Source organism: Anticarsia gemmatalis, chromosome 17 (assembly GCF_050436995.1).
Source record: "Anticarsia gemmatalis isolate Benzon Research Colony breed Stoneville strain chromosome 17, ilAntGemm2 primary, whole genome shotgun sequence".
NCBI lineage: Eukaryota > Metazoa > Arthropoda > Insecta > Lepidoptera > Erebidae > Anticarsia > Anticarsia gemmatalis.
The window spans coordinates 6286043-6311264 of record NC_134761.1 but is presented as its reverse complement, the minus strand read 5'-3'; the positions used below and the strand labels follow the sequence as shown (position 1 = coordinate 6311264).

General features: G+C 36.1%; 2 protein-coding genes across 2 annotated transcripts in view; one reads left to right on the top strand and one right to left on the bottom strand.

Annotated features, from left to right (window-relative positions):
- Positions 1-4492, bottom strand: part of Sdb (SAXO downstream of blistered) — a 35477-nt gene extending 30985 nt beyond the window's left edge. Inside the window, exons 1-2 of the mRNA XM_076125338.1 lie at positions 1292-4492; positions 889-1154 (exon numbers count right to left, since the gene is read on the bottom strand). Coding sequence (XP_075981453.1) covers positions 889-1154; positions 1292-4270 — 3245 coding nt within the window. The 5' untranslated portion in view covers positions 4271-4492. The remainder of the gene's footprint in view (positions 1-888; positions 1155-1291) is intronic.
- Positions 4493-8118: 3626 nt separating this feature from the next.
- Positions 8119-25174, top strand: LOC142979741 (ubiquitin-conjugating enzyme E2 R2). The gene is made up of 5 exons (XM_076124859.1): positions 8119-8686; positions 11352-11438; positions 20327-20559; positions 21601-21715; positions 22800-25174. Exons 1-5 carry the CDS (start codon positions 8507-8509, stop codon positions 22911-22913), a joined length of 729 nt encoding a protein of 242 aa, XP_075980974.1. The 5' UTR covers positions 8119-8506; the 3' UTR covers positions 22914-25174.
- The last annotated feature ends 48 nt before the right edge of the window (positions 25175-25222 follow it).

The window sequence follows — 25222 nt, the reverse complement described above, 5'->3', positions numbered from 1 at the left end:
TAAGTTACACCGAAACATGGATCAATATTTAAATCATAGTTGCATGATAATTTAGAAAATCTATAAATTCATCAGACTGTTAATGTTTTCACCTAGACATAATTTTAATGCGTGACTTTACCTACTACATAACACTATTATGTTGGTACGTGATGTTTTGAGACGCAAATTACATCTTATATTCAAACAATGTCGCTTGCGTTGTCTTTCTTTATATGACCTATATTATCAGATACCCATTATCAGCATGAAACCTACAAAATTTATCTCGATATCAACGCGCCGCACCTGACGACATTATCTTGTATGCAATAACATCACGAAGTGGGATTATCGTTGCCGAATTTATGCATTCCGTGAAACAAAAACATACTTATTTATACTTGTGTATTATGTATTTTTCGATACCGACAGAATTATTGATAAATGAAAAATGTGTTACGTAAAAGTACTGCAATTTTAAATTTATCATAAGAATATTTAAGTCTCGCATATCAGTGACATAATTCCTATTTAAAACTCCTATTTGTACTAAAAATTAACACTATTTGGTAGCAATTTTAATTTACTGGAAAACTAAATAGTGTCATGTCTATGTAAGCTAAAAATCTAACACACAAGTCAATCTACATCACAAATTCGTAGCTAACATTCTCGCATACGAATCCAAAGTCATTTGCATTCATCAATTTAACTATGCAATCAGAATGACAGGCACTAGTGCCACAAAAGGATGCCCCATTAGTGACAATCGCGCGATCGATAGACCTGTACACCGACTCTATGTCCTATATTATTGTAGAATGCGGTTTTTGTAGTGTCGCGCAAAAGGTGTGATATCAAATGCAAATTGAACAATAAAAATAAATGAATGAAGAAAGTACTCACCCACAAGTGCACATTTCACAGATGCACTGTTCCTTGATAACAACTTTCTCCGGCTTCTTAGGGCCTCCCCGTGGCCTGGTCTCATGGTCTTCGATGATCACGGTCTCCTCAATCGTGGTCCTGTCGTCTCGCATTGTTTTCCTGTCGTCGATGATTCTCTCATCGTAGACGGTGCTGACGGTCGTATCTTCCCTCGTGGTGTCCGTGATAGCACGGTCCACCTCGTCGTATTCTCGAATAACGTCTTCGGTCGTTTGGACATCGCGCTAAAATGGAAAATAGAGTTATCTCGGCTCTTTATCATTTTTGCTCACTGATATAAAGAAGTAAAACATTAGATTGTCTCAATATCTGCGTGTGAACTAAAATCTAATATAATAAGTAAGAAAATCAAAATGCTCACCAAGTTTTTGAAGTCTAACTTGCTCTTGTCGACGAAGACGTCCGTTCTGATCTTATCGTCTTCTTTTGCATCCTCATAAGTTGTTATTTTTCTCGTAATGCCATTTTCGGTGATATAACGGGTGACTTCAATTTGACTTTTCTTCTTTTCCACTTCGAAAGCCTTCCTAGTGGTTTCACCAGTAGTCGAAGTCAATACAGTAGTTTCTTCTGTATCTATACCTTCATACAAGTCTTTCACGTCTTCATTGAATTTCGTTCCAAGGGTTACTTTTTCAATTCGTTTGAATGGATATTTTTTAACTGTTTCAATAATTTCCCTCAAAATTTTATCATCAATATTTCTATTAATTACGATGTTTTTGTTGCTTACTCTCACGTCCTTTTTCGTTTGTGAATTTTCAATTAATTTCCGCAAGTCACTAATGGAAGTAAAATCTTTTATGTCCCTAGAGGACAATATTATATTCTCTTGTGTATCTTGTCGCTTCAGATGATGCTTCGGTGATTCTGGCCTACCAAATGGGGACATTTGTTTTGGTTTCTTAGGCCTGTCATCATCTTTCTCATACACAAACTTTCCATTCCATGTCCCGGTGCTTCGCTCGTACGTAGTCAAGGTGTCTTTAGTCTGAGACGAAGTTGCAGATGTAGATTCCTTAGTTACATTTTGTTTCTCAGTAGTTATAATCTCAGTAGTCTCTTTTACATCTTTTGTGTCTTTAATATCCCTGATATCGGAAGACGTAGTCGCATGAGTTGTAGTGTGAACACGATCAGTCACATCTTCAATACGTTTGTTGTGCACGTCATCAGTACCGGGAACGTACTCAGTAATCGGCTTCTTCTTTGTAAAATCTCCACCATAAGTGTTGCTAGTAGAGGCAATTCGTTTTCCATCCTTATACAAAGCAGATTCTTCGGATATTTGCAGAGAACTTTTAGGAATACCATCTTTACCAGTGTCATAATGAGATTCTTTGTCCAAGACATGTCGTGAGTATTCATGCTGTGGTTTTATTCCCGTACCACTAACATTATGACTTTTCTCATAGGTTGAATGTTCTTTATTATCTCCCCATTCTCTGTGATCCGAATTAACAATCGTCTCTTTACCATCAACAATTTCTACTACATATGATGACGTAGAAGCTTGCTGAGCGCTGCTTGTGTTACTTTTCAGTATTTTTGTGGAAAAGTTAATGTTTTCAGTATTTGGAACTTGTAAAATATTGCCGACTTTTTTAAGCTCATTTTGAATAGTTGTGTCGTAACCGTAAAAGTTAGAAGAATCGGTTTTATTTGTATTGCGCCTTGCGTCATCTCTGTTTACAGTTGTGTGATGAACAATGTCTTTGCTGGTTTGATTGGTAGTGTAATCTTCAGACACCACCTTTGATTGATGACTGGAATGATGTGAGTCAGTCGTTTGATAGTCAGATGTTACATGTTCACGATTTGTGATATATTGTTGTTCATCACGCTGCACAGATGATTGGCGGTCGGATGTCACTTGCTCACGATTTGTGATAAGCTTTTGATCATCCCTGTGTATAGACGACTGACGGTCAGATGTTGTCTGGTCACGATCTACAATCCGCTGGTGATATTGGCCGTCTGTAGTTGAAGGCTGTTGGCCAGGAGTGACGTGGTCACGGTGTAAAATACGTTGTTGTTGCTGATCATCTCTTGTAATAGAAGATTGCTGATCAGATGTAATATTTTCACGATTTGTAATAAATTGTTGATGTTTTGCTATTTTATCTTTTTCAGATACAACACTAGCATGTGAAGTTACTTGTTTTCCATCTTTTATTAATTTAGAATCTTCCGCGACAATCATTTCACTTGTAGGTTTCTGTCCATCTTTACCTGTGTCATATTTAGCTTTGACGTCATAGTTTTGAATGCTGTGTGTAGATTGGGGCTTTATTCCAGTTCCACTAACGCTCGCATAGTCTTCCCTTGAAGCGTGTTCTTGAGCATCACCCCACTCCCTTTTGGAACTGTCAATAATGCGTTCTTTACCGTCTACAATTTCAACAACATAAGATGATGATGAAGACTTTGCTACACTGCTACTTTTAGACTCACTAGTATGAGAAGTGCTACTGAACTCTTTCGTATTGCCCTTTTTGTCCAGACTGCCCTCGCCTCCATAAAAATTAGCTTTATCAGAACGGACAGTCTTATTCCTTGGCGATGGTTCAGGAGAATTGCGGTATTGAAGTTTGCCACCAATCAAAACTTTCCTTTGATTCATATTTTTTTGATCCGTAGATTTTTTTGTATTTACTGTTTCAGCTTTGACATTGTTAGCATTAGAAGCTTGGCTAACTAAGTTATGGCGCTCATTTTGTAGGAAAGAATCTGCAGCATTAGCAATTTGAGATCGCTTCGTATAAGTATTAGTATTAGAGACATTACCCGAAGAGTTGTCAATGAATGCTGTGTCCAAAGTTTGGTTAGCAGCAGATGAATCAGTAGTTCTGTCAAAAGTTTGGCTGTGACTAGAACCAGAGTGCTGTACTGAAGTCGATGAAGTTTGGAATGTTTCAGTTTTGGAACTCTGCTGGTGGGACGAAGAGGACTCCTGCAGCATCGAACTGGACACAAATTCACCCGAAGTCGACTGCGCCATATCACTCACGTTCAGTTCGTGTGATCTTACTTGTGACAAGTCAGATATAGAAGGTGCTTCTGTGATGATGTAGTGCGGGTGACTGTTGTAATGCTCCGATATAGTCGAGCCGGCTATCGATGAATGGTCGGTTACGTCGGTTATCATTAGCGGGTCATCTTCCTCGACCTTTACCTCGATATAGCGAACCTTCTTACCGGAGCTGACCTTCTGCAAAGTATTACTACTTTGCTGCACCGAAGTAGTCGAGCTGGTCTTCTGAACACTTGTCGATGCACTACTGGACGACGTCACTTCGGACGATTTTGATTGTTTAGTCTTTTTATTTTTTATCGTCATTTTGGTCCCACAAAATAATTTACATACAAACTATACTTTAAATTTATATAGGAGATTCTTATATTAGCACGTTTAAATATGTTTTAAATTAAAAAACTAATCACATAATATAAATATCTGTCAAACAATTGCCATGTACAAAGTAAATAATGGTCGCGAGAGTCGTTCGTATCGTGTGTCGCGGAGTGCGCGCGCGCTCCTCGCAACTGACTCGCGGATTGTGTCTCTGCGCTCGCGCAGGCGCCCCTCACACCTTGACGCCGACGCGACGCCGAACTCGCGCCCACCAGACCTTTGCGACACGTAAGCGCTTACATCTCGCTGTTGGACTCATACCAAAAATGGTGTAAAAGCTGCTAACCCATTGCTTACTTAATCATGAATCTTAGTCACCAACATTTGTGTGATATGTTTGACTTTTTAATTTACTGTAATAATATAACAACAATCACTATTCAGTTGGTATGATACTTTCAGCACCTAAGCCTGTAAAAAAAGACGCCGTACAGTCGTGTATACCTATATGTATAAGTATGAACCGTATCGATTAGTTGAATCTACTTAAACATTTAAATAAGGTATTGCTTATAAATAAAAGTACAAGTTCAAGAAATTATAATAAAAATTGTGCAAGTATACTCACTATTTTGTTATAAACATGTTGGTTTTGTAACAGCGGCCACCCGTGATTGTGAATATCTGCAAATCTACAGTAAACTTGCGCGGCTTCAGGCCTCCACCGCCTGTAATCCTATGAAGTCGAACACGGAGTGTCGTTGTGTGTAAGGTGAAATAGCCTATTGATTAACCTAAATAGTACAGACATATTGACATTTTCAGTGACTAAGGCTTTACCAGTTTCTTGTTTTATGAAATTTGTGCGTCCATTCCATGGAATACGGATAATCAAATCAAGTCAACGAATTCCTTAGCAGCCGTTAAATTGACTTAATTACATTTTGAGCGTCATTGTCACGGTCGCTTACTACGAATGTAAATTAAATGTGTGATGATGATTAATGAAATACATTCAACAATTTTGCTGATGTTTAATATTAAATATGACCTTATTGTCTTTTCAATGTCACCTTCCTTTTGAGCAATTTTGGCGGCATTGAATGGGCTTCGCCGAATTGAAGATAATATCGAACATAATTCAAGTTCCCGAGTTAATAACACATAAGATTTAAGTGTTCGTAAATATATACCTTACGTTGAGAAGATATTATTCCTACAAAAATCACTTTAAATTTGCTCTAAAGATTTGGGATTCAGGTATTGGGATAGACTGTGTGTTTAAAGGGTTCATTTCCCTGTGGTTTCCCGTTTGACCCCGATCTAACTAATTGAGTTCTGTGTCAATGGTTCATGCCTAATAGGATTTGTTTCAATTAATTTACATCCTTGGCTTGATTTCAGATTTATCCAGTGGTAGTAGGACGGATAAACGGATATTTTGTAAAATAATTGAGTTTTTTAGGTAGGTAATTTACTAAGTCATTTTAAAAGCATATTAGGTTTAATAAAATTATATTCCTTTTCTTTTCTAAGGTTTTCTAGGGTTTTGTTTGCAGATCAGTCCCTGGCACGTAGGTACAGTAGAAAAGTTAGAAAATCTCAGACTAAAATCAACTAATTATAGATTTTGATCTAGCAATCCTGCTTTAATTAAAATCTTTCTTAGATTAATTATGTTAAACGTAGCATTAAGACTTGTATGATCTAAGGATAGGTATCGAGTCTGATTATGTGACACAGATATTAGCATAAGGTTTTGGTTTACCACAGACTGCAGGTTCGACTACAAGCTGGCATGTCTTGCCATCCAGTCAGCGGCTCGATCGGTACCTACCTGCCTACTGCACTCCAATGACCTGGTTTTTTGCAAAGCAATCCGAACTTGGACAAATATGCAGCGCTGCGTTTAAGGAAAATCAATATTGTGAGCCATTAATTGCTGATACTATATTTTTTTCTAGTTTACTTTGGAGACGTAGCGATTTTATATTAATAAGATAACGATAACTTTCTTCATATTTTATTTGCGATCAAAGGATGTCTCAGAAAGTACACCACCTAAACAAGCTGCGGTACCTACCATACCAGTATAAAATACGTAAGGTACCTACCTACTTTTAACGCAAGCTATAAAATCGCTAGTATTTAGTACATAGGGACATTGCCTATCCTGTTATCTATTATATCTATTTCTCATAGCCGCAGCATCGACGGAGTGTATATAAGGCCGAAGAGACGAGACACAATACAAATATGAATCATTCAAATTTTTTACCCAACTGAGTTCTTGACGCACAAATAATTGCCGGTAGACAAGTAAGTATTAGATACAGTTTGTCAGTTGTTTAAATATGAAATCCATACTTTAAAAAAAAAATTAATAAAATTTATCGAAACTTTTTGCGATAATTTGTACACAAAATATGGTCCACCAAAATGATTATTACCGAGTTATCGATACCCAAAACTTCAGCTATAGGCATTACCAGAGCCAGACGTGGGTTGCGCAAGGCCCCGTTGGCTTTGCCTTTAAATGGCAGTCGGTGGGCGACTTGTCTTTGAATCATGCGCCCACGAAACGATTGTCTTGTCTGAATGCAACTGGCTCACAAGTATTACAATTTTCGATTACACCGTTACTTTAATGTTGATTAATAAATAGTCCAATATTTTGACATCATACACCTACTTCAAAATGTAAGTAGAATCAACGCTAACGGTGTAAATGTTACTGTAAAAGCCCGAACTGTGGAAAATCCTAAGATTTTCCGGTAAAACCTAAGATTTACCAACTCTCAATGGTAAAAGTCCGAACAAGCCAGAGTTTAAAAACTATGTTACGATATATAAAAAAATCCTCCTTCATAACTATGTTTATAACTATTTCACGGTATAATTATATACTGTGACATAGTTATAAAGAAGGAGTTTTGTGCATAGATACATGGGTAGGTTAGGTTAGAAGGCTAAGGTGGGAGCGAGCGAAGCGAAGCTCCCACCTTAGCCTTCGTGGTTATTTTTTTTTAACCACCCAGAAGGAGGAGCCCCGCGAAGCGGGGCTCCGGCGACATCTCGATATCATCAAGTGAATATAGGTAAAAATTCGAAAAAAAGAATTGTTCTGACTTTTACCATTGAGAGTTGGTAAATCTTAGGTTATACCGGAAAATCTTAGGATTTACCACCGTTCGGGCTTTTACAGTAACATAAATACACTAAAATCTATAGGTATGTACGTTGCGACACGCAAGAAATGGTTGCGTTCTATAAAATACCAAGGAACGTGTTCGTTCAACATTAATTCTAGGAGATATTCCCGACCGTAACGGTTAGGTCCCTGAAGTGTTAATTAATAAATAAAGTTACCTAATTTACAAAAAATTATAAAAATGCAATCAGCGTAATACTTAAAGCTTTTCGTATGTACCTATGTATAAAACACACATTCTTGAAGAGACATTACCTAAAAATAAAATCGCGCAAGAGGATTAATTTAATTGTTAGCGATACAGTCGCATAAAGCTATATTTACGCTCTCTTAAAAAAATCTAAGTTTCTATCACCCGCCAAAAAAATGCCATAATTCATAAGAACTATGTGCTTCCATCTAGCATAACATGAATTAAATATTTACTATGCTTGCTGACGATAGATGGCGTTAATAAGTGGCTACGCTAGAGTGCTGCCATCTAATGTTATTCTTATGAAATGCCGTCCTTTCACTACTTTGTGTGAGGAAAGTCTAGGTGAATTTTGTCAACTCAACAGATGGCAGCACCAGTTTTAAAAGTCGATAAATGGCCGCGTGCGTCACACCACTGCGCAATCAAGCACGGAAATAAAATAACAGCTGTTCTACAATATTCGCTCGGGCAACTCAGGCAGCAGCTGTACCACGCAGCCGTTTTCCTTGGGATCGCGATTGTTTGGACGTTGCTTTCTCATTGTTGTACTATTCACCGTGTAGTTTGGACTAGTCTTTCACCCTATTTTCAACGTATATTACTGAAGATATATTAACAGTTTTGGCGTTTGAAGTGTGTGAATCATAAATCCGTAAGCTACGCTGGCGCTATGTTTACCAAAATTACTCGTTCGTTGTTATTGTGACTCAAGTTGAAATGCCTCGTGAATACGTGGACTGCGAGGAGAGTTCTACAGTGTTATGTTATTAGAATCTCTTTTAGATAGTGATTTTAGGAAAATTTGTTCTTGACAATGTCTAACACGGTTCCGACCAGTTCTGCACTGAGGGCTTTGGCCTTAGAGTATAAGAGTCTGCAGGAGGAACCCGTCGAAGGGTTCCGAGTGAAACTTCTAGGAGAGGACAATTTATTTGAGTGGGAAGTTGCAATCTTTGGCCCTCCTGACACGCTATATCAAGGTGGATATTTCAAGGTAAGGTCTAGCACGTTAGATATGTATCTGCATTAGCAATGACCTGATGGCACAATTTGCAGTCAAACGCCCAAAAAATAAAACTAAATGACTCAAAAATTGACTCAGCTTGTATTAACAGTCATGGTATTTTAATAGTTTAAAACTAAACTGTCATGCATGCTGGTAATATAACACAAATGTGGGTAGACATTTCAAGCATCCTTTAAAAAATACCATGCTATCATGAACTCTTTTGTTAGGTAGGTAAGTGCAGGTGAATGGCATTACTCATTGTTTAATTTTATTGCAGAGTACAGACATTCTTAAATTCACACAATTCATGTAGATACTCCAAAACACAGTACCTAGGTACTTTAATCAGACCTGTTTTATTAAGACTCAAAATTTAATTGTCTACCTACTAGTTCAAAGACTTCATTGAAGAATTATATATGTTTTGTATAAACTGAAATATGTTCAATGCTATACAATTATTCATTGTCATGCAATTATAAATTTATATTTTAAATATTGCTTGTGACACTGGCCACAATAAAATAGGACCATTGTTTATTGAAAAACCTTGCTAATATTAATGGCTTGTTATTGTTTCATCAGTGTCTGCACTAGAAACATAGCAAAGTCAGGGTTCAGTCACCTCTCACAAAATTATTTGAATAAACATTTATTAGATTCATTGTACTCATACCCACTGTTTGCCTTTTACATGAGTAATCAGTTCATGTCATTGAGTAAATGAAATTCAATAAATTATTTTAAAGACTTACATTCCTATTTCAACATTATTTTATGGTTAAAACAGTCATAAAATACCACATGTTGGTAACAAATAGTTCTAATTTCAAAAGGATAAAAACCATAGCTATTTCTGTTTGTTGTTTGTTACCAGCCATTGTTTGGTCATTATCTATTATTTAGAATGGATTTATGAAAGATTTTTGTACTCAAACAGAACAATTACAGTCTGAGGCAATGAAATAATTGATAATGTGTGAAATATTTGAAAATATTGCACATAGGTATTTGGTATTCAGTATTTTATTATATTATATTTATATCATATACTTATTGTAGAAGCAATGAGTTACTCACCTTATTATAAAATGCTGTCATTCTCATGTAACAAAAAACCTAGTTTACCTACCTAAAATAACTTAGACTTATTTTGTACCTAATGGCTAAAATGTAAAATTTTACAATGACACTTAAACACACATTACATGATTGTATATACCCTTGTTATTTAATAACAAATACTTAGTTAACAATGATATAGAATGAAATAGAGATATAGATAGAAGCCACTCTATCTTACATTAGAAACAACAATAAGTATTGATTTTAAAATTAAACATTTATATAAAATAAATAGTACAATCAATTTACTATAAATAATGTTATGATCCTTATTACATTTTTTATATACCCATTATGCAGTATTCATTTGTTTGAAATATTTACTTCCACTAGCTACTTCCTTTATAATGTTTCATCCTTGAGCCAATGTTACATACAATATTCCACAATATGTAAAGAAAAACCTATGTAATGAAAGTTATCAGGAAATTGCATGCAGAATGCTTAATTTTCACACTTTGACTGCATTAGATAATCTGTAATTACATTGTTAATTGGCACATAAATAACTTTCTAACTTCATGCTGGTTTTAATAAAACTTGTATAAATAGTCTGTAACAGTATTTAGGCGCTGGTAGGAATAGTTTTACTCAATTTAAAGCAGCAATAGCTTCAGGCAACTTTACTTAGAGGCTTGAATCCAAGCATAAATTCCTTTAGGTTTAGTTCTTATATCTTGTGTACTATACTAAAATGAAATGTCACTTCCTTGCAATGGTATAGGAAAACCATCTGAACATTACATTCTCACCTTATCTTCTTTGGCTAGGCTTCTTGATTTTATTGGGATAAAATCCAATATGTAGTAGAGCAGAATGATTAACTAGTATAGAATAACCCTTTATAAGAAAATACTTGTTATAATTACTTATTTAAGTAAATTTGTAAGGTATAGCATCATAACAACATAAAATTACCTTATTTTATACCCATGTTTATGTAGTACAACACTGTAATCAACTATTATTAAATTCATTCAACTCATGTAGGCACTCTTTTTTAATATGCTGATAATCATTTAAGCTATTTGGGTTAATCAACAGAGCACATTATCTCTTGTGTTATCAGTACATCACAAAGCCCGTACAGCCACTATTTAATTTGTATAGAACAAATAAGATTGCTGAACAAGAACATAATGCTATGATGTTCCACTTATAAATGCTCCAAAACAACACAAAAATAAAAGTCAGTCTGAAGCCTATACTTACCCTCTTATTCATAAACACACTATAAACTTATTTTAGTTAGAGCTACTATAATATGTTTTCTTTCTTTCATTTCACTAAGGAGTGAAAGAAACAAAACACTTCATAAGCCTTTCATAACTTCTTATATTTTTATGAATAAGAGGGTAAGTATATAAATTACTAAGTACTAATCAACAGTCATACATTTTCTGATGAGGTTGGACTACAATACTCATATAAATCAAGTATACATTCCATTTATATCCTAGTCTATGCTGTCTACGGTGGGGTTTCTATAAATATACCTATTCATAATTATTTTTTTCTCTTACAGGCACATATGAAATTTCCTCCAGACTACCCATACTCTCCACCTTCCATTAGATTTCTAACAAAAGTATGGCATCCAAATGTGTATGAGGTAAGTTCTATTTGTACATTACAGATTTATTTATATTTGCATATTAAATGAACAGCAACAGGCAGAATGATAATTGTTATCCCTTTTATAATTATTGTTCTGTAGAAAATGGTTCTAAAAGTACTTTGTTTTCACAAAAACCTTTCTACTACATCTACAACCATATTTTAAAAATATGTGGATCACAACAAGATTCTACATCAAGCTATCTAGATCTTTCTCGTATACTTTCTTAGTAAATGCATACAGAACAACAAACTACTGATAAATAGCTGATTTACCAAACTAAGTTCATAGGGATTCTACAGGGTCTTGTTCTAGGGCCGAAAATAATATATTGTATTAAAATTCAATCGATTGATAGTAGGAATCGAGAATGTTTATATGAAAACAAGCGAGCGACGTCATGAAATTGATATCGTTTGACTAATGTTGCATATCTGAATATTAAAGTGACCAACACACAAGTCCAGACATGTTACCACGCCACTCAATATACTTGCTATGTTTACAAAAGTAGTATGTGTGTGTCTGGATGATGACAAACAATCGTTTTAAGACTTAAATAGTTACGGGAAAAACATTGAACAATAGCATTGTTGACGCAAGACCTAAATGTTACACAGCAACCAATTTTCCCCCACTGGTGTCAAGCAACGTGAAAAATCTAAAGTAAACGTTTATATGAATGTAAAAATACCTATTTACAATACAAAAGTATCTGACAAAAGACGAGATAACTCGAGGGGTGCATATTAATACGAAGTGGTTAGGAGATTTTTGTAAACACGTTCTATTTCGATCGCCATGTTTCTGGAGTACCGTTTTCGAAATTCTAACCAATTCAATATTCACGTTAACTGGACATCTTCTCAGAGCCTCGGACATTCGAACTGCATAATTATATCGATTAAATCCCTAACAAATACGAATTTCTTTCTATAAACATGACGTTGTTATTTTATCAGTTTAATTGGAAGTTAGGTCGACATTTATTCATCTGTTGCTAAGTCATTAAGTAACATCCATTCCTAACATAAGTTCTCGTGGAATTTTATTGATGACCTTCCATTATTGGACGTTTCTAGTTAAAACTATTCTACGTTTATCGGTCTTCCTTTGCTATTAAGTTACGCTTTTGCGCCGTCGATACGCTCGAACGCGTCTATCTTCATAGTTTCATGATATTGGTACCTATAATTATGTGCCATCCCATAGCCTGAATAATTTACTGAATGGTGATAGACATATAGCCATAATGTAATTAATTTCATCTATAAAGACTCCTAATCTTAGATTCGATATGATCTAATTTATTTAGAATGGTAAACACAGCTACTTTTGGGCCTGTCCAAGTACATGTGGTTGCACTTATTGAGTTCAAAAGATCGCTGCTGAGGTGACAAAGACGCATTTTAATATTCTTTTTATTGTGTTTGAAGTTGAACCTTTTCAGTCACCAGTTGACATTGTATTTCACGAAAAATATTTTGGAACGATGATGATATCTATTTAATCAAGTTGTTGAATACAGGTCATGTAGACAATTCAGCTGTAGCCTGAGCTATCGTAAGTATCTAGTTGCGACTTGCGACACACGACGTCTATGACCCCGGGCTGCGAAACGTTTCACACTGTATCATACTTTGACCTACTTCTATAATTTAGATTTATCTTTTAATCACTGTCAGAGTGTCATTATATTTTATAAAATTCTTGGACTTTTGACTTTTAGATTCGACGGTTGCAGTATTATTTGTTCAATATTGGAATAACTAGGACACAACGTGCAATCTGTTTCCGGCACGATCCTGTAGCTTTCGCGTAACGTAGCCGTAATATCTCTTACGAATGTTACTTGTAAAACTATTCATAATGTTCTATAGTTATTTGTGTCTACTGGCTTTATTAATACTTCCTATAATATGCTAACACATTGTAACAGAACTTGCAATTCTGCAATAGATATACAACGTATTGTTACACCGGAGTTTACTGTATATTATTTCTTAAAACTCAGCGCACAGCCGGTTGTACAGTTTTCGCGTCGCCTGAGCGTTACCGTTAGCTTTTAGAAGAGTCAACTGTGAGTCGTCGGCACAAAATAATGTAGCTTGTGTAGTAGCTCGGCCGCGGGGGTCACCAGTCCGATAGACTGATTTAATAGTTGTGACTCATTTGCCCTGATATATTTTCATGAAGACCCTTTAAAAAAGATTATTGTTCAACAAACGAACGAAGTCAACTACCTAGTTAATCCGCCTTGTACTTATTAAAACGTACCTGTAATTATGCCTATTTACGAGTAACAGTAACATAGGAACTATCATAAGAGTTAATAAAGTTTTAGTAAACCAGTTCTGTATTCCACTTTCCCGTTGCGTTGTTCTCTTAAGCTAAACAAACACGACAGACATGTCTTGAATGAGCAAAGCTAAATTTAGGGAATATTTATAGCTCTGACGTGAACAAGAATAAACTTTTACAGTACTTGATACGTTAAATATGATTAAATAAATGTTGTGTGCAGATATTCGAATAATGTCATAGCGCATAGTTTTACCAAAACATTTACATCAAACAGGATGTAGTACAAGTTGAACGACCTTTTGCATGAATCCACCGCCGATGGTAACCAACGAACATATTTAATTTAAACGCTTGTGAATCACTTTGTAGTCAACTAGCTTTTGACGTTGCCTTCGTTCATGTTATACATATTTTATGCTTGCTCACGAAAACCATGTACGTGCTTCCCGTGATCAGGGATAATTTTATCGCCAAACATACGTTCCAGTCAAATCCATAATGTCCTTTGAACATTTCAATCGATTTTCCTTCATGTGCACACCTTTACGAAGCGATTTATCCTGTAAAGTGTTCCATGAAACTGAGTGGGTTTAGGTTGGTACTATTATATTTCTAAATTAGAAAATTCATATTAAATTCGTATTAATAGTCAATAGCTTTTTGTCAGCAAAATGATTTGGCGTACACGAAAGTTGTTGCAGACACATTTTTATACTGATGAAGTAACAGCGGTTGCTGCTGAACAAAAGCAATTTCAGACAATGAACAACGCGCACAAATGTTTTTAATTTTAAATAAATATTTTTATCAAACATCTTTACAAACATGAAAATGGCGTCATCTAAGTTTGCGATGACGACGGTTAGCTGTTCAACGGAATCGTAGGGTGTGATAAACTAGTACTATAAAAAAGATTTATAAACATGTATATTTGGCACAATGTCAAGGAGCATTCATTTGCTTTTATTTCCCCGTAGAAAAGTCTTTCCCTTGAGGATGATCTCCGGCGATGTTGGCACTCCCCGGCCTTGGGGTAATTAACCTTATTCCCGATCCCGTCGACCTGCGTCGCGGTGGCCGCTTTGAACTTGTGCTACATTCACACGCGATTCTTTAAATAACGCCCCCTGAGACGCGATCTCGTCCGAACCGTGGAGGCTGGTGCCAACATCTCAATCGCACTCTTTTTATACCAGCCACGTGGTCGCCAGCGCCGTCACACGCGCCCTATTGAACGTCTTACAATGGCTGAAGCTGTACAAACTAAACTTCAACAGAACAATAGGAAAAAAATCACAGTATTCTTGCAACTAAGTTTGCAGTTCCGGAAGACTTATCGCTCAAGGCTTAAACCTGACCGAGAAGTATAAATGTGTAATGATGAATATGTAGTTTGTTAAATTTTGTCGGAGTTCTTTTTATGTAAGGAAAACGAGCAAAGAATTCGACCTCAATTGTTAGGTATGTTAGTTCGTATTAACATATATGCGTTACGAGAAGAAGGACTAAAATAGGAACAATTTGTTAAACATCAGAGGAGGTGCGTTCGTAATAAGGCGGGGGCGCTTCCGTGGACAGTCGCGTGCGTCACCGGGCCTTCAACCCGCGGCCGACTCACCAAGGTTCTCGCCTCACTGCCCAGACCAGCCACTTAATCTCTACACATTCAACTTATCAGAAATTCAATGCTGGATTCATTTCCGTTAGAAGAACTTACACAGGAAGTCGAGTTCTAAAGCATTGAATATACTGAATTTTGATTTGTGTAAAAATACAAAGATTTCTTGGTAGACACTAAATAATTCCGTTACGTTTATCTATCAGGCGTCTGTAACATATTCCGAGGCTTCATCGTCGTACTATCACAGCATTTGAAAAATAGACTTCAGGGGAGTGGCCTTAAATGCTGACAGCTGCATGCATTTCCACAAAAACATCAATCTGAGAGGCTGCACTGTTGTGCATTTGTTCATTGAGCGCAATTAAACATTTGTCTCATTTTAAGCAAATGTCAAAGAGTGGCCCCAATTTAGCATAATTAAAAATGCTCATCAATTCCGACTTGTTTTGTTATTTAGCCCAATTACATTTGTAATCTATACCAATGCGTATACGTGTAATACAACTTTTGTTTTCTGTAACTGGGTTAATTTGAATGCTAATAAATACTTTGACATGCAAATTGTATTATAAGTGCACAGATTATAATATTATTTCATCTGCTTAATCACCAGCCATTTCTTCATATATTTATGAAGACCCCATAATATAAAAACGCACATTCTGCACTCAAATTAGGGATTGAAATCATCTATTCAAAGAATCCACAGTAATGCTAGTTTGTTATTCGCCTTTTCGTTATTCCTTCGGCACACAGTCACGATTGGTTTTCCGCTCCGTTAACTTATTCTTGACCATGTACCTTGACATGGTTCGGAATAAAATCAGTCTGCACAATAGGTGTGTTTCTAGACATATCTGCGATTGCGTTGTAAATAATCATTGTGTACGTTTTTAAGCGTTTCCCGATTTAGAGGTCAGAACACACGCATTTTCTTTGTGAGGAAGCGCGCAGTGAACCGGTGGCATATTTTTAGCCGAGGGCGACGCTCCATGCCATCACAGTAGACGTGCCCGCGCCTTTATGCTCTATCATCATGACTTTACTACAAACTATTCAGCACCTATTTAGATTTAGAACTACCCACTTCCTGTATCGCCCTTTGTGAATATATTCAGGAATCGTAGGCGGAATCGTAAGTCTGTTGTTTTACACTTCCGAATTTCTATTAAAGGTTGCTTTGGATTTTCGTCGTTAATTCAAAAAATATGTTCTAGGAATATCGATGTTAAGACGTAAATAAACAAAAGTTGCTATTGCTTATAAAAACATCCTTATGCTCATAACACTCAAAAGCTTGAACACCGCAAACCCGTTCGGAATGCGTCAGAAAGGACCGTTAGAACGAAACACTTTCACTGTGCTATTGTGGCTTGCTTACCTACGCGACTTTTATGATTTCCAATCGTACAAAATAAATAATCAATCAAAAATAGCCAAACGCTTAGATAACAACCAAGTGACCCATATCAACAAACACATTACGAACTTGGTGGAGCCCACAAGCCGCAACCTAACCGTATTACAGTATAACTTGCATGATAATCGGAATCGATTTCATTTGACGATTTCTTTATGCCGTTCGTTTCTAATAAAACTGATAGAAGTCACGTGACGGGGGTATAGGTTAAGCTATCTATCGTCAAACTCCACTAGACGTATCACATTCTTGTTCATGTAATTATACCAGCATCACGCCCTCGATGACCCAATACGACCTTATCAACTTATCACCAAAACTCTTCTCATACAGTTTATCAAGTTTATAGGTATTCCTAATAATAATTACCGCGATAGCCCAACGAATCTGGGTCGTGCGTATAATAGAGTAGGCCACTGCACTGGCACTGGTTTGAATCGAACGATTCGAGCCACCACTTGGTGTATTGTCTGTCATAATGATATCATTATGAGTCTTCTCTATTACGATTCAGTGTTCATACAATATTGAAGTTTATTCGATAAAGCCGATAAAACAGCCTTCACGAGTCGTTGAGCAGATTACAATGTAAATGGGGTGGGTCGTCGATTTGCAGTACTGAGAGCGTCAAGGGCAAATTGCGGAGGTAAGCCTCTCGTCCGTTCCGTATCGCTTACCTCCTTCCGCTATCTCCTTAGAAAGACACGGTAGCTAGATAGGATGTGTATCATACGGACGGACCTTGCCGGCATTGCAACCTGATGAGTAATATAAAGTAATCGTTTAGTGACAGGTGAAGGTCCAAACATAACTGTAAATCACACTGCCTTTATGTTGTCGATATTTCATCGAGCTTATATTAATCAAAAATAGAAAACGCATGGTGATTCACAGTCAAAAAGTGAAACTTGGAATGAGTAATATAGACTTAATTGTGACAATAATTGCCATGAAATTAATCGTCTGTCAATTTCAGCGACACGACGAGGCGTTTTATTTTCTTGCAATCCATAACTATCATGTACACCCAGTATCGATTCTTAGCAGGAAACTTGGAGTAACGATATAATGTTGCTCACCAGTTACGCAGCTATTTCCCAGTAGAAACAAGTGAATAGACGGCTGATTCCATAATCGCATGCAACTTGTTCCTACAAACATATCGTACGATACGCCGATCGACTGTTTGTTTAATAACTGTGGAATTCTTATGGAAAAATCTTAGATAGACTGTACTATTTTACCCACTGCATGGAAAATGTTCTACGCAAGTTGTTGCAAATACGTAGTAGGTAGGTACTACACGTGTCTAGACTGTCGGTCGAATTTACGATTAAGTTTCAGCAGGAAGTGTTCCGACAGTCCTTGAATTTTAGATACTATCAATCAACTTTTAGACTTCCTGGATTTTTTAAGTATGAACTTAATTATTATTCTTACTTGAAGTCCTAAAAAATAAACAATATTTTAAATGTTCTAACCCTAGAAGAGCTTGAAATGCACACAATATTCTTGTGACTCTGGTGTTAGTATTCAATAATCGTTATGTGGGAGGGCAATCACGCTTAATTACAGTCCCTTACAGAGCTAACTGCAAATTATGCTTTAAACCTCTATCCCTTAATTTCTTTAAAGACCAGTATTACAAACATGACGATAATTTTGATTAGAGATTTATTTTGCCGCCTATTTTGTTTCATAAGACACATTTATATTTATAAGCAAAAATATTATCAACCGTTTAAGATAACCTCTTTTGTTTTGGCATACTCAATAGTATCAATATATTGCTACAGGGCCTGCGGATATGCGGTCTTTTAAGTACTTATACGATTAAATGCCACCCACGTTACGCCACCACTCAAAGTTCTGGTCTCATGTAATATGGGGAGAGCCTTGACATTGCCATATAATAGGCATGTTGCCAACCTCTGGGCTTCTTAGAACATTGCAGCGGTTATTAGAAATACGCAATGACTAGCCCGTTCCTGAAATCAAGTCCAGGACCTGGAGAATATGGAACTATGACATCATTTAAAAAAATAACATAATGTTGAGAAACTGAGTTAGATAGGTATACTTTGGTGTTAAAACAATATTTTGAATAATCATGCTGATCTAAACACAACAGCAATAGTTGCTGATCAGGTTTTCCTTATAGTTACATCCCTTACAAGCTATCATTAATGAACAATTTTTGTACAAATATTGTTCTGCTCGATATCCCGGTTTCCTCAACCGCGTGTTTCGAACACGTAAGCATTGTTATGAAGGTTGGTGGTAATCTGCTCACTGAGGGAGGCGAGGCAACAATGGATTTTATGTAACTTGTGTTACGCGCACTCTAACGCAACGAAAACGAAATCTGTCTTCCTAACCGTGAAGCATTAAATCGTATCAAGATTTAATAACTCCGGCCTTCGTTGCTTATTGTGCAATCTCCAATTTGCGATCGAGACAGATACATCCACGTACCATTTATATACTTGAACTTATCAAATGTTTGCAATTATTATCATGGGTATTGCCAATCATGACGCTACCCGTTTTGATATTGATATTTTCTGGGAAAATCCCATATTATGTAGGTACTTAATAATAAATCGAAATGAAAAATCGTTATATCCTAGATTGAGTAAGGTACAAATAATTGTCGTTCATACGACTTCATATTTTGAACACCGATAAACCGATGAATAATGCGTAGAGAGCTTGGGAAAGCTATTAAACTGTTAATATTATAGGAACCTGGTCAAGAAGTACCTGTACCGGCTATTTTCGTTTGCTTGACCTACTCCAATATGGAGGTCAAATAAATTTTATTTATTTTTAATATTGGAGTTGGGTTTTTCGGGCAAGTATGAATAAAAAATCTGTATACGTATAAATATTCATATTAGTATTCAAGATCAACCGCACATTTGAATACATGTGGCTGAAGCAAGTCTATGTAGGGGTTAATAGAAAAACGTCCCACGCAAGTTGAAACTCAATTAATGGAAACTTGCAACTTGATGTCGTTTGCCAATCCACTTGTAACCTGACACTGCATTGATACTATTTATGGACTTTACTCGATAAAATCATATAGATAGATAATAAATATGATTTGTGCAAAGTAGAGCACAGGCAAAATCATTTCATCTAAGATCTTGATTATCTATTTCATGATACTATCATAAATACTTTAAAAATGTAATCGGCTTGCACCAGGGACGATCACAAGTTATTAAAGAACAAACTAGCTGCTGTGACATAGGGTTTCCTTTTTAATTCCGTTTAGGTAAGCCAAGCCAAGTTCAGCAACATTATTTTCAAAGAATTGACATTTAAAACATGGCTGTCACCCAATAACAACAGCCGAGCCAATTAACGTCCAATATATATGTACGTGTGCAAAATACAAAAATACCTATAGTACGTTTTTGGATTAAGTACCTATAAGATAAAATTACTGGCTTATTGGAATTCGTTTAAGACAATTAAGGTTTCAAGTTTATTTGTAAGGTTTTAAAAAGTAAAATATTTAATTTCCAGAATGGTGACCTATGCATATCGATCCTGCACCCGCCTGTAGATGACCCACAATCTGGTGAGCTGCCGTGCGAGCGCTGGAACCCCACACAGTCTGTCCGCACGGTCCTACTGTCAGTGATCTCACTACTCAATGAGCCTAACACCTTCAGTCCGGCGAACGTGGACGCGAGCGTCATGTACCGCCGCTGGCGCGACTCCAAAGGCAAAGATAAGGAATACGAGAATATTATCAGGTGAGTGACTGACTGACTATACATACTATAACATACTTATAACAAGCGTCAGATGACTCGTCTGGCGGTGTTTATGTAAGAAATTAACTATAAATGTTCAAAACTTCAGTAGTCGCAGGGTTTGAAGTTGACCTCCCTAGAAATTCGTGCGATGTCGACGAGTTTCTCATTGGGCTTCTAAGAAAAGTCTGAAATTGTTTACTTTCACTCCACATTTAACAAATTCTCCATACATAGAAATACTACAAAAAATCTGTCCTCTATCAGGCTATTTTACAGTATATGCCAAGATTTGAAAAATACTTGGTTTGTATAAAAATACCATTACTAATCAACATCTCTCTGGAATTCTATATTATCAGACAATGTACGTTAACTGCACTTTTCATCATTGATTACAGCACGAAGATTAAAACAATTAATGAGTTACTTTTTCCTCCTGTCATTATGATTATCAGTACCGAGTGTTAATTCCACACACGTTACTGCGTAGGTAGACTCGTTATAGTTAGCTCTAGAGACACTCATCTTAAACTCAATTGTTAGTTTGACAACACCGAGCGTCTTTCGGTGAAAGTAACAATGAGTTTATTCGGTCGCGTCCCAGATACATTTCGCAAAATCTGTGAATTCGCTTCAAAGTTTGGTAAAATGTTCAAGTTGTTTTCTTTGCAACTAAAAATACTGAGCTAACTTGTTATTGAGGGAATGCTTTATTGTATATCTCAGCACTGTGCTGAAATACGAGAGTAACAGATTAATAGAGTCATGTTTATGATAAATTTATATAGGAATATTGAGAATACCTAATACCTCAGTTGACAATAATTTGAGAGCTATCATGCTGTACTTTGTGTCCTCCCCTATATTAAACTGTAACACGTAACATTAAAGCAGCAATGAACTGAATAGTAACCACCAATTTGGCGTAGGTACACTAGTTGTCAACCGAGTTAACATATTGGTATTCGAAAAATCGCGAAGTAAACATTAGAGTCAATAACATGTATCTATGCTTACGGTCTATTTGTAAATTTTCAGGAAACAAGCCCAAGTGGCGCGTATGGAGGCGGAGAAGGAAGGCATAGTAGTACCTCTTACGTTAGAAGACTATTGCATCAAAACGCAAGTCAAGTCGACGACGCAGGAGCCACAGGTTCGTACTTTTATTGTTATAAAGAAAACATTTTTATTTCATATCTATGATATACCTGACGAGGTCGTTGTTCAATCCAATTAACTTAAAACTCGGCTCGTGGACAGAAAAGCATAGAAGCGTATCTAGGATATTGATTTCTTAAAACTGAAAGTGTTCAGAGATAAAGAACTAGGGCCCCTAGTTCCAGCCCTCAGAATTCGCTACTAAAACAGTTGTCATCTCAGATAGTTCTGAAAATGTATGACATTCTTATACTAAAATCATTTGACAAAGAAACAGTCATTGAATATCTGTTAAAGACTGCAAAGCATGACTTCCCACCATTCTAAAACAAACAACGCAGTGGTTAACTTAGTGCACTCACGGTGCATATCGAACTAATTGTAGTATGCAGTCCCTATTTAAGATGTTATTATGCAGCCAGTAATGCGACATTCCATATTAATTGTAGTGCATCATCAAATGTCTAAGTAACAGGTTATGTAAGGCATCATGAATGTGATGCACTAATGCTAGTGAATAATAAGGCCGATTGAGAACTTGGCTCATATTTGACGCGAATGAAGTGTTGGCTCCTGTACTGTAACTGTTCTGTACTGTAAAAATGTAGTCCCTATAGATATTCAACTGGGAAAGAAAAAAGTACGTAATCTCTTAATGCAATTCAAAATTGTGGGGTTTTTCGATAGGCATGATACGTTTCTTTACTAAAATTGGAACCGTATTAAAACTGATTTAACAACTATAATATGTATATTGTATAGAACACTCTTTAAATTGCATCATTGCACTCAAATACCTACACATCAATTAATTACCAACGTCAATTACTAAAGGCTAATGATGCAATTAAGGTTTACAGATAAATTGGGTAAACAAAACTAAAGTTGTTCCAAACGCTTAAACATAATTCTTTCCTCGTTGACAACAAATTAGTCAACAGTCCTCAAAATAATAAAAGAGAACAATACTTGAATATCAAGTAAAACAGATTCTACCGACTAGTCGTCACACGTCGATCTGACCCTAACCTTTTAACCGACAACTGACATTGATAATACATAATAATTTTTTTGTGCAGCTGGACATGACAGACTTCTACGACGACGACTACGATGATCTCGACACTGACTCCGACGAGGAGGTGGACGGCGGCGACGGCGACGGCGACGACAGCGGCAACGGCGAGTCGTGAGGCCGCGCCGCCCGCGCCTCCCGCGCCGCGCGCCCTCCGCCCGCGCCCGCCCTCCCCCGCAGCGTACGGACCTCCACCCACACCGCGGCCGCGTAGCACGCCCGCCACCACCGGCACTGACGACTCTGGCGTAACCAGTTAACCACCGCGGGGCCCACGGAGCCCCGCCGCCTCTAAGACGGGGGCCCCCGCTTAATTGAAATCTAAAGAGCGCTCGATAGACCTCTTCACTGATCAGACCTCGGATTCCGTGAAAAGGACTATTAATCGTTACATGTCGGGTCGGATCGACGGGGCCCCTGGCATTTTGCCAAATTTAAGTTACGCCACTCCTTGTACACGCGGAAGAGCGATCGTGCAAACGAAACGTAGTATATTGTCAGTGGCGTAAATAGAAACGACAATCATATTATGCTTTATGTAGAGCCGCATCTAATTCTTTTGACTTATTCTTACATTTTCCGGGTAGTTTTTCCTCCTCGAATATTGCCACTGCATTATCATAAAAAAGTTAGTTCATTATTATTTGTGTCGCTGATCGATATTGAATTGCGTCGTTGTATATTTACTTTTCTTTATAACGATATTTCAATAACGTGTCACAGGTAGAGTGCAGCCATGACTTGTGACTTGATTTAACGACTGGCTGCTCATGCGTGCTACGACCGACTTCCGCAGTTATACATTTCGCATTACACAATCATTACATGTTTGCTTGCAGTTTTACTATCCTGAGTATAATCATTTCTAATAATTAATGTATGAATGTGATAGAAGCATTGTCTGTCTTATTTCCTATCAATTTCATTATATTTTTAATATTTGACTCTGACGTATTCAAGCAAACTTTTCTCTAATTCTATCTTGAAAATGTCAACGGCCCTTTTCAATTATGATCAGCTTATTTTTATTGAGTAGTTTTTAACAATTGGAATGTTTTAGACGATTAATCCATATTATTGCCACAAAAACTTGTATTGGTTTGTATGTTATGTCTTAAAATAGTTGTCAAATAATTCAAGTATTATTTTATGTAACAAAGTTTTAATGGTTTTAGATAATTGTGATTAGTAATTAATTCACAATAATACAAAATTGCCTACTTAAAATATATAAATATTAATTAATGATAAAATGTAATGACTATATTGGAAATTATATCAAAACCTATGCATCTATATTTTAACAAGAATTATGATGATTATAAAGTATTGTGTATGTATAACAGTAGAATATTAATGAACTATTTTTGAAATACTTATATTAACTGTAAACAATTTCAACTGTAATTATTTCTGACTATTTATTGCATTTGAATTGTTGATGATGTTTATTATTTTCATTTGTCCGTACCGCTTGCCTGAACTGGATAGTTAATTTAATTTTATTAAAACAACAGTGGATGAATCATTGTTGTTTCATTATAATATTCATGGCGAGCAAGGCCATTGTGTAAATGTTAGAATCTTTCTTAAATAGACAATTATATTATTAGTTTTGTTTATATTAATGTGTAATAATAATTCTGTGATTGTAATTATTGCCTGATTATTTGTTTGTCTTATTTAGTTATTTTTTTTGTGTTTCTAATTATGTGAATCATTAAAATGTCGTAACCCAAACATTTTCTATTTTAACACTGCAATTCTCGTTTATAGAACGTATCGAATGAATGTGATTAAACAATTCTTAATCCTTTCATAATCTGTGTTGTTTAAAAATAATTTGATATTTATCCGATACTGACAAATTGAATGTGTACAGAGATGCTATAACTTACAACAATGAGTATGCTCAAATCATATAATAATATTAAAGATGGATACAGTACATTAATATAAATGTTTAGTGATTCATGAACGAAATTATTTGTAATGTATATTAAGCAAAAATGAATTTTAATGGTTAGTGTGCACTAAGTTAAATTTATATAGATTTGTAACGTAAACTTGTATGATTTGTATTTTTAAGAGTTAGGACTACCTGCAACTTTGGCTTCAAAATTCTATTAAGCTGTATGTAACTTGTTATCATCGACTGCGATGCTATTTCCTGACGTCTAATACGTTAATAGATAAACCTAATCTTGTTTCTCGGTCAGAACTTAATATTTTCGAAAATCCTGCTAAAATCGTCCAAAAGTAATTCATTAGTTAGATTTTAAGTTAGAGTAAGTGGTTTGGAAAATTATCGTAGGACAAATTCACGACGAGAATGTTAATTACGTAATAAATAATAAACAGAATGTGTTTGGATGAGAATTGCTATTGTTTTTTGGTTCCCTGTTTATCCTAGTCCTGCCATGTGTT

What these genes read in the sequence shown, in the direction of transcription:
- LOC142979741 (XM_076124859.1), top strand. Translation starts at nt 8,507, where the DNA reads ATGTCTAACACGGTTCCGACCAGTTCTGCACTGAGGGCTTTGGCCTTA. An exon ending in ATCAAGGTGGATATTTCAAG is followed by an intron (nt 8,687 to 11,351) that starts GTAAGGTCTAGC and finishes TTTCTCTTACAG; the next exon opens with GCACATATGAAATTTCCTCC. An exon ending in GAATACGAGAATATTATCAG is followed by an intron (nt 20,560 to 21,600) that starts GTGAGTGACTGA and finishes GTAAATTTTCAG; the next exon opens with GAAACAAGCCCAAGTGGCGC.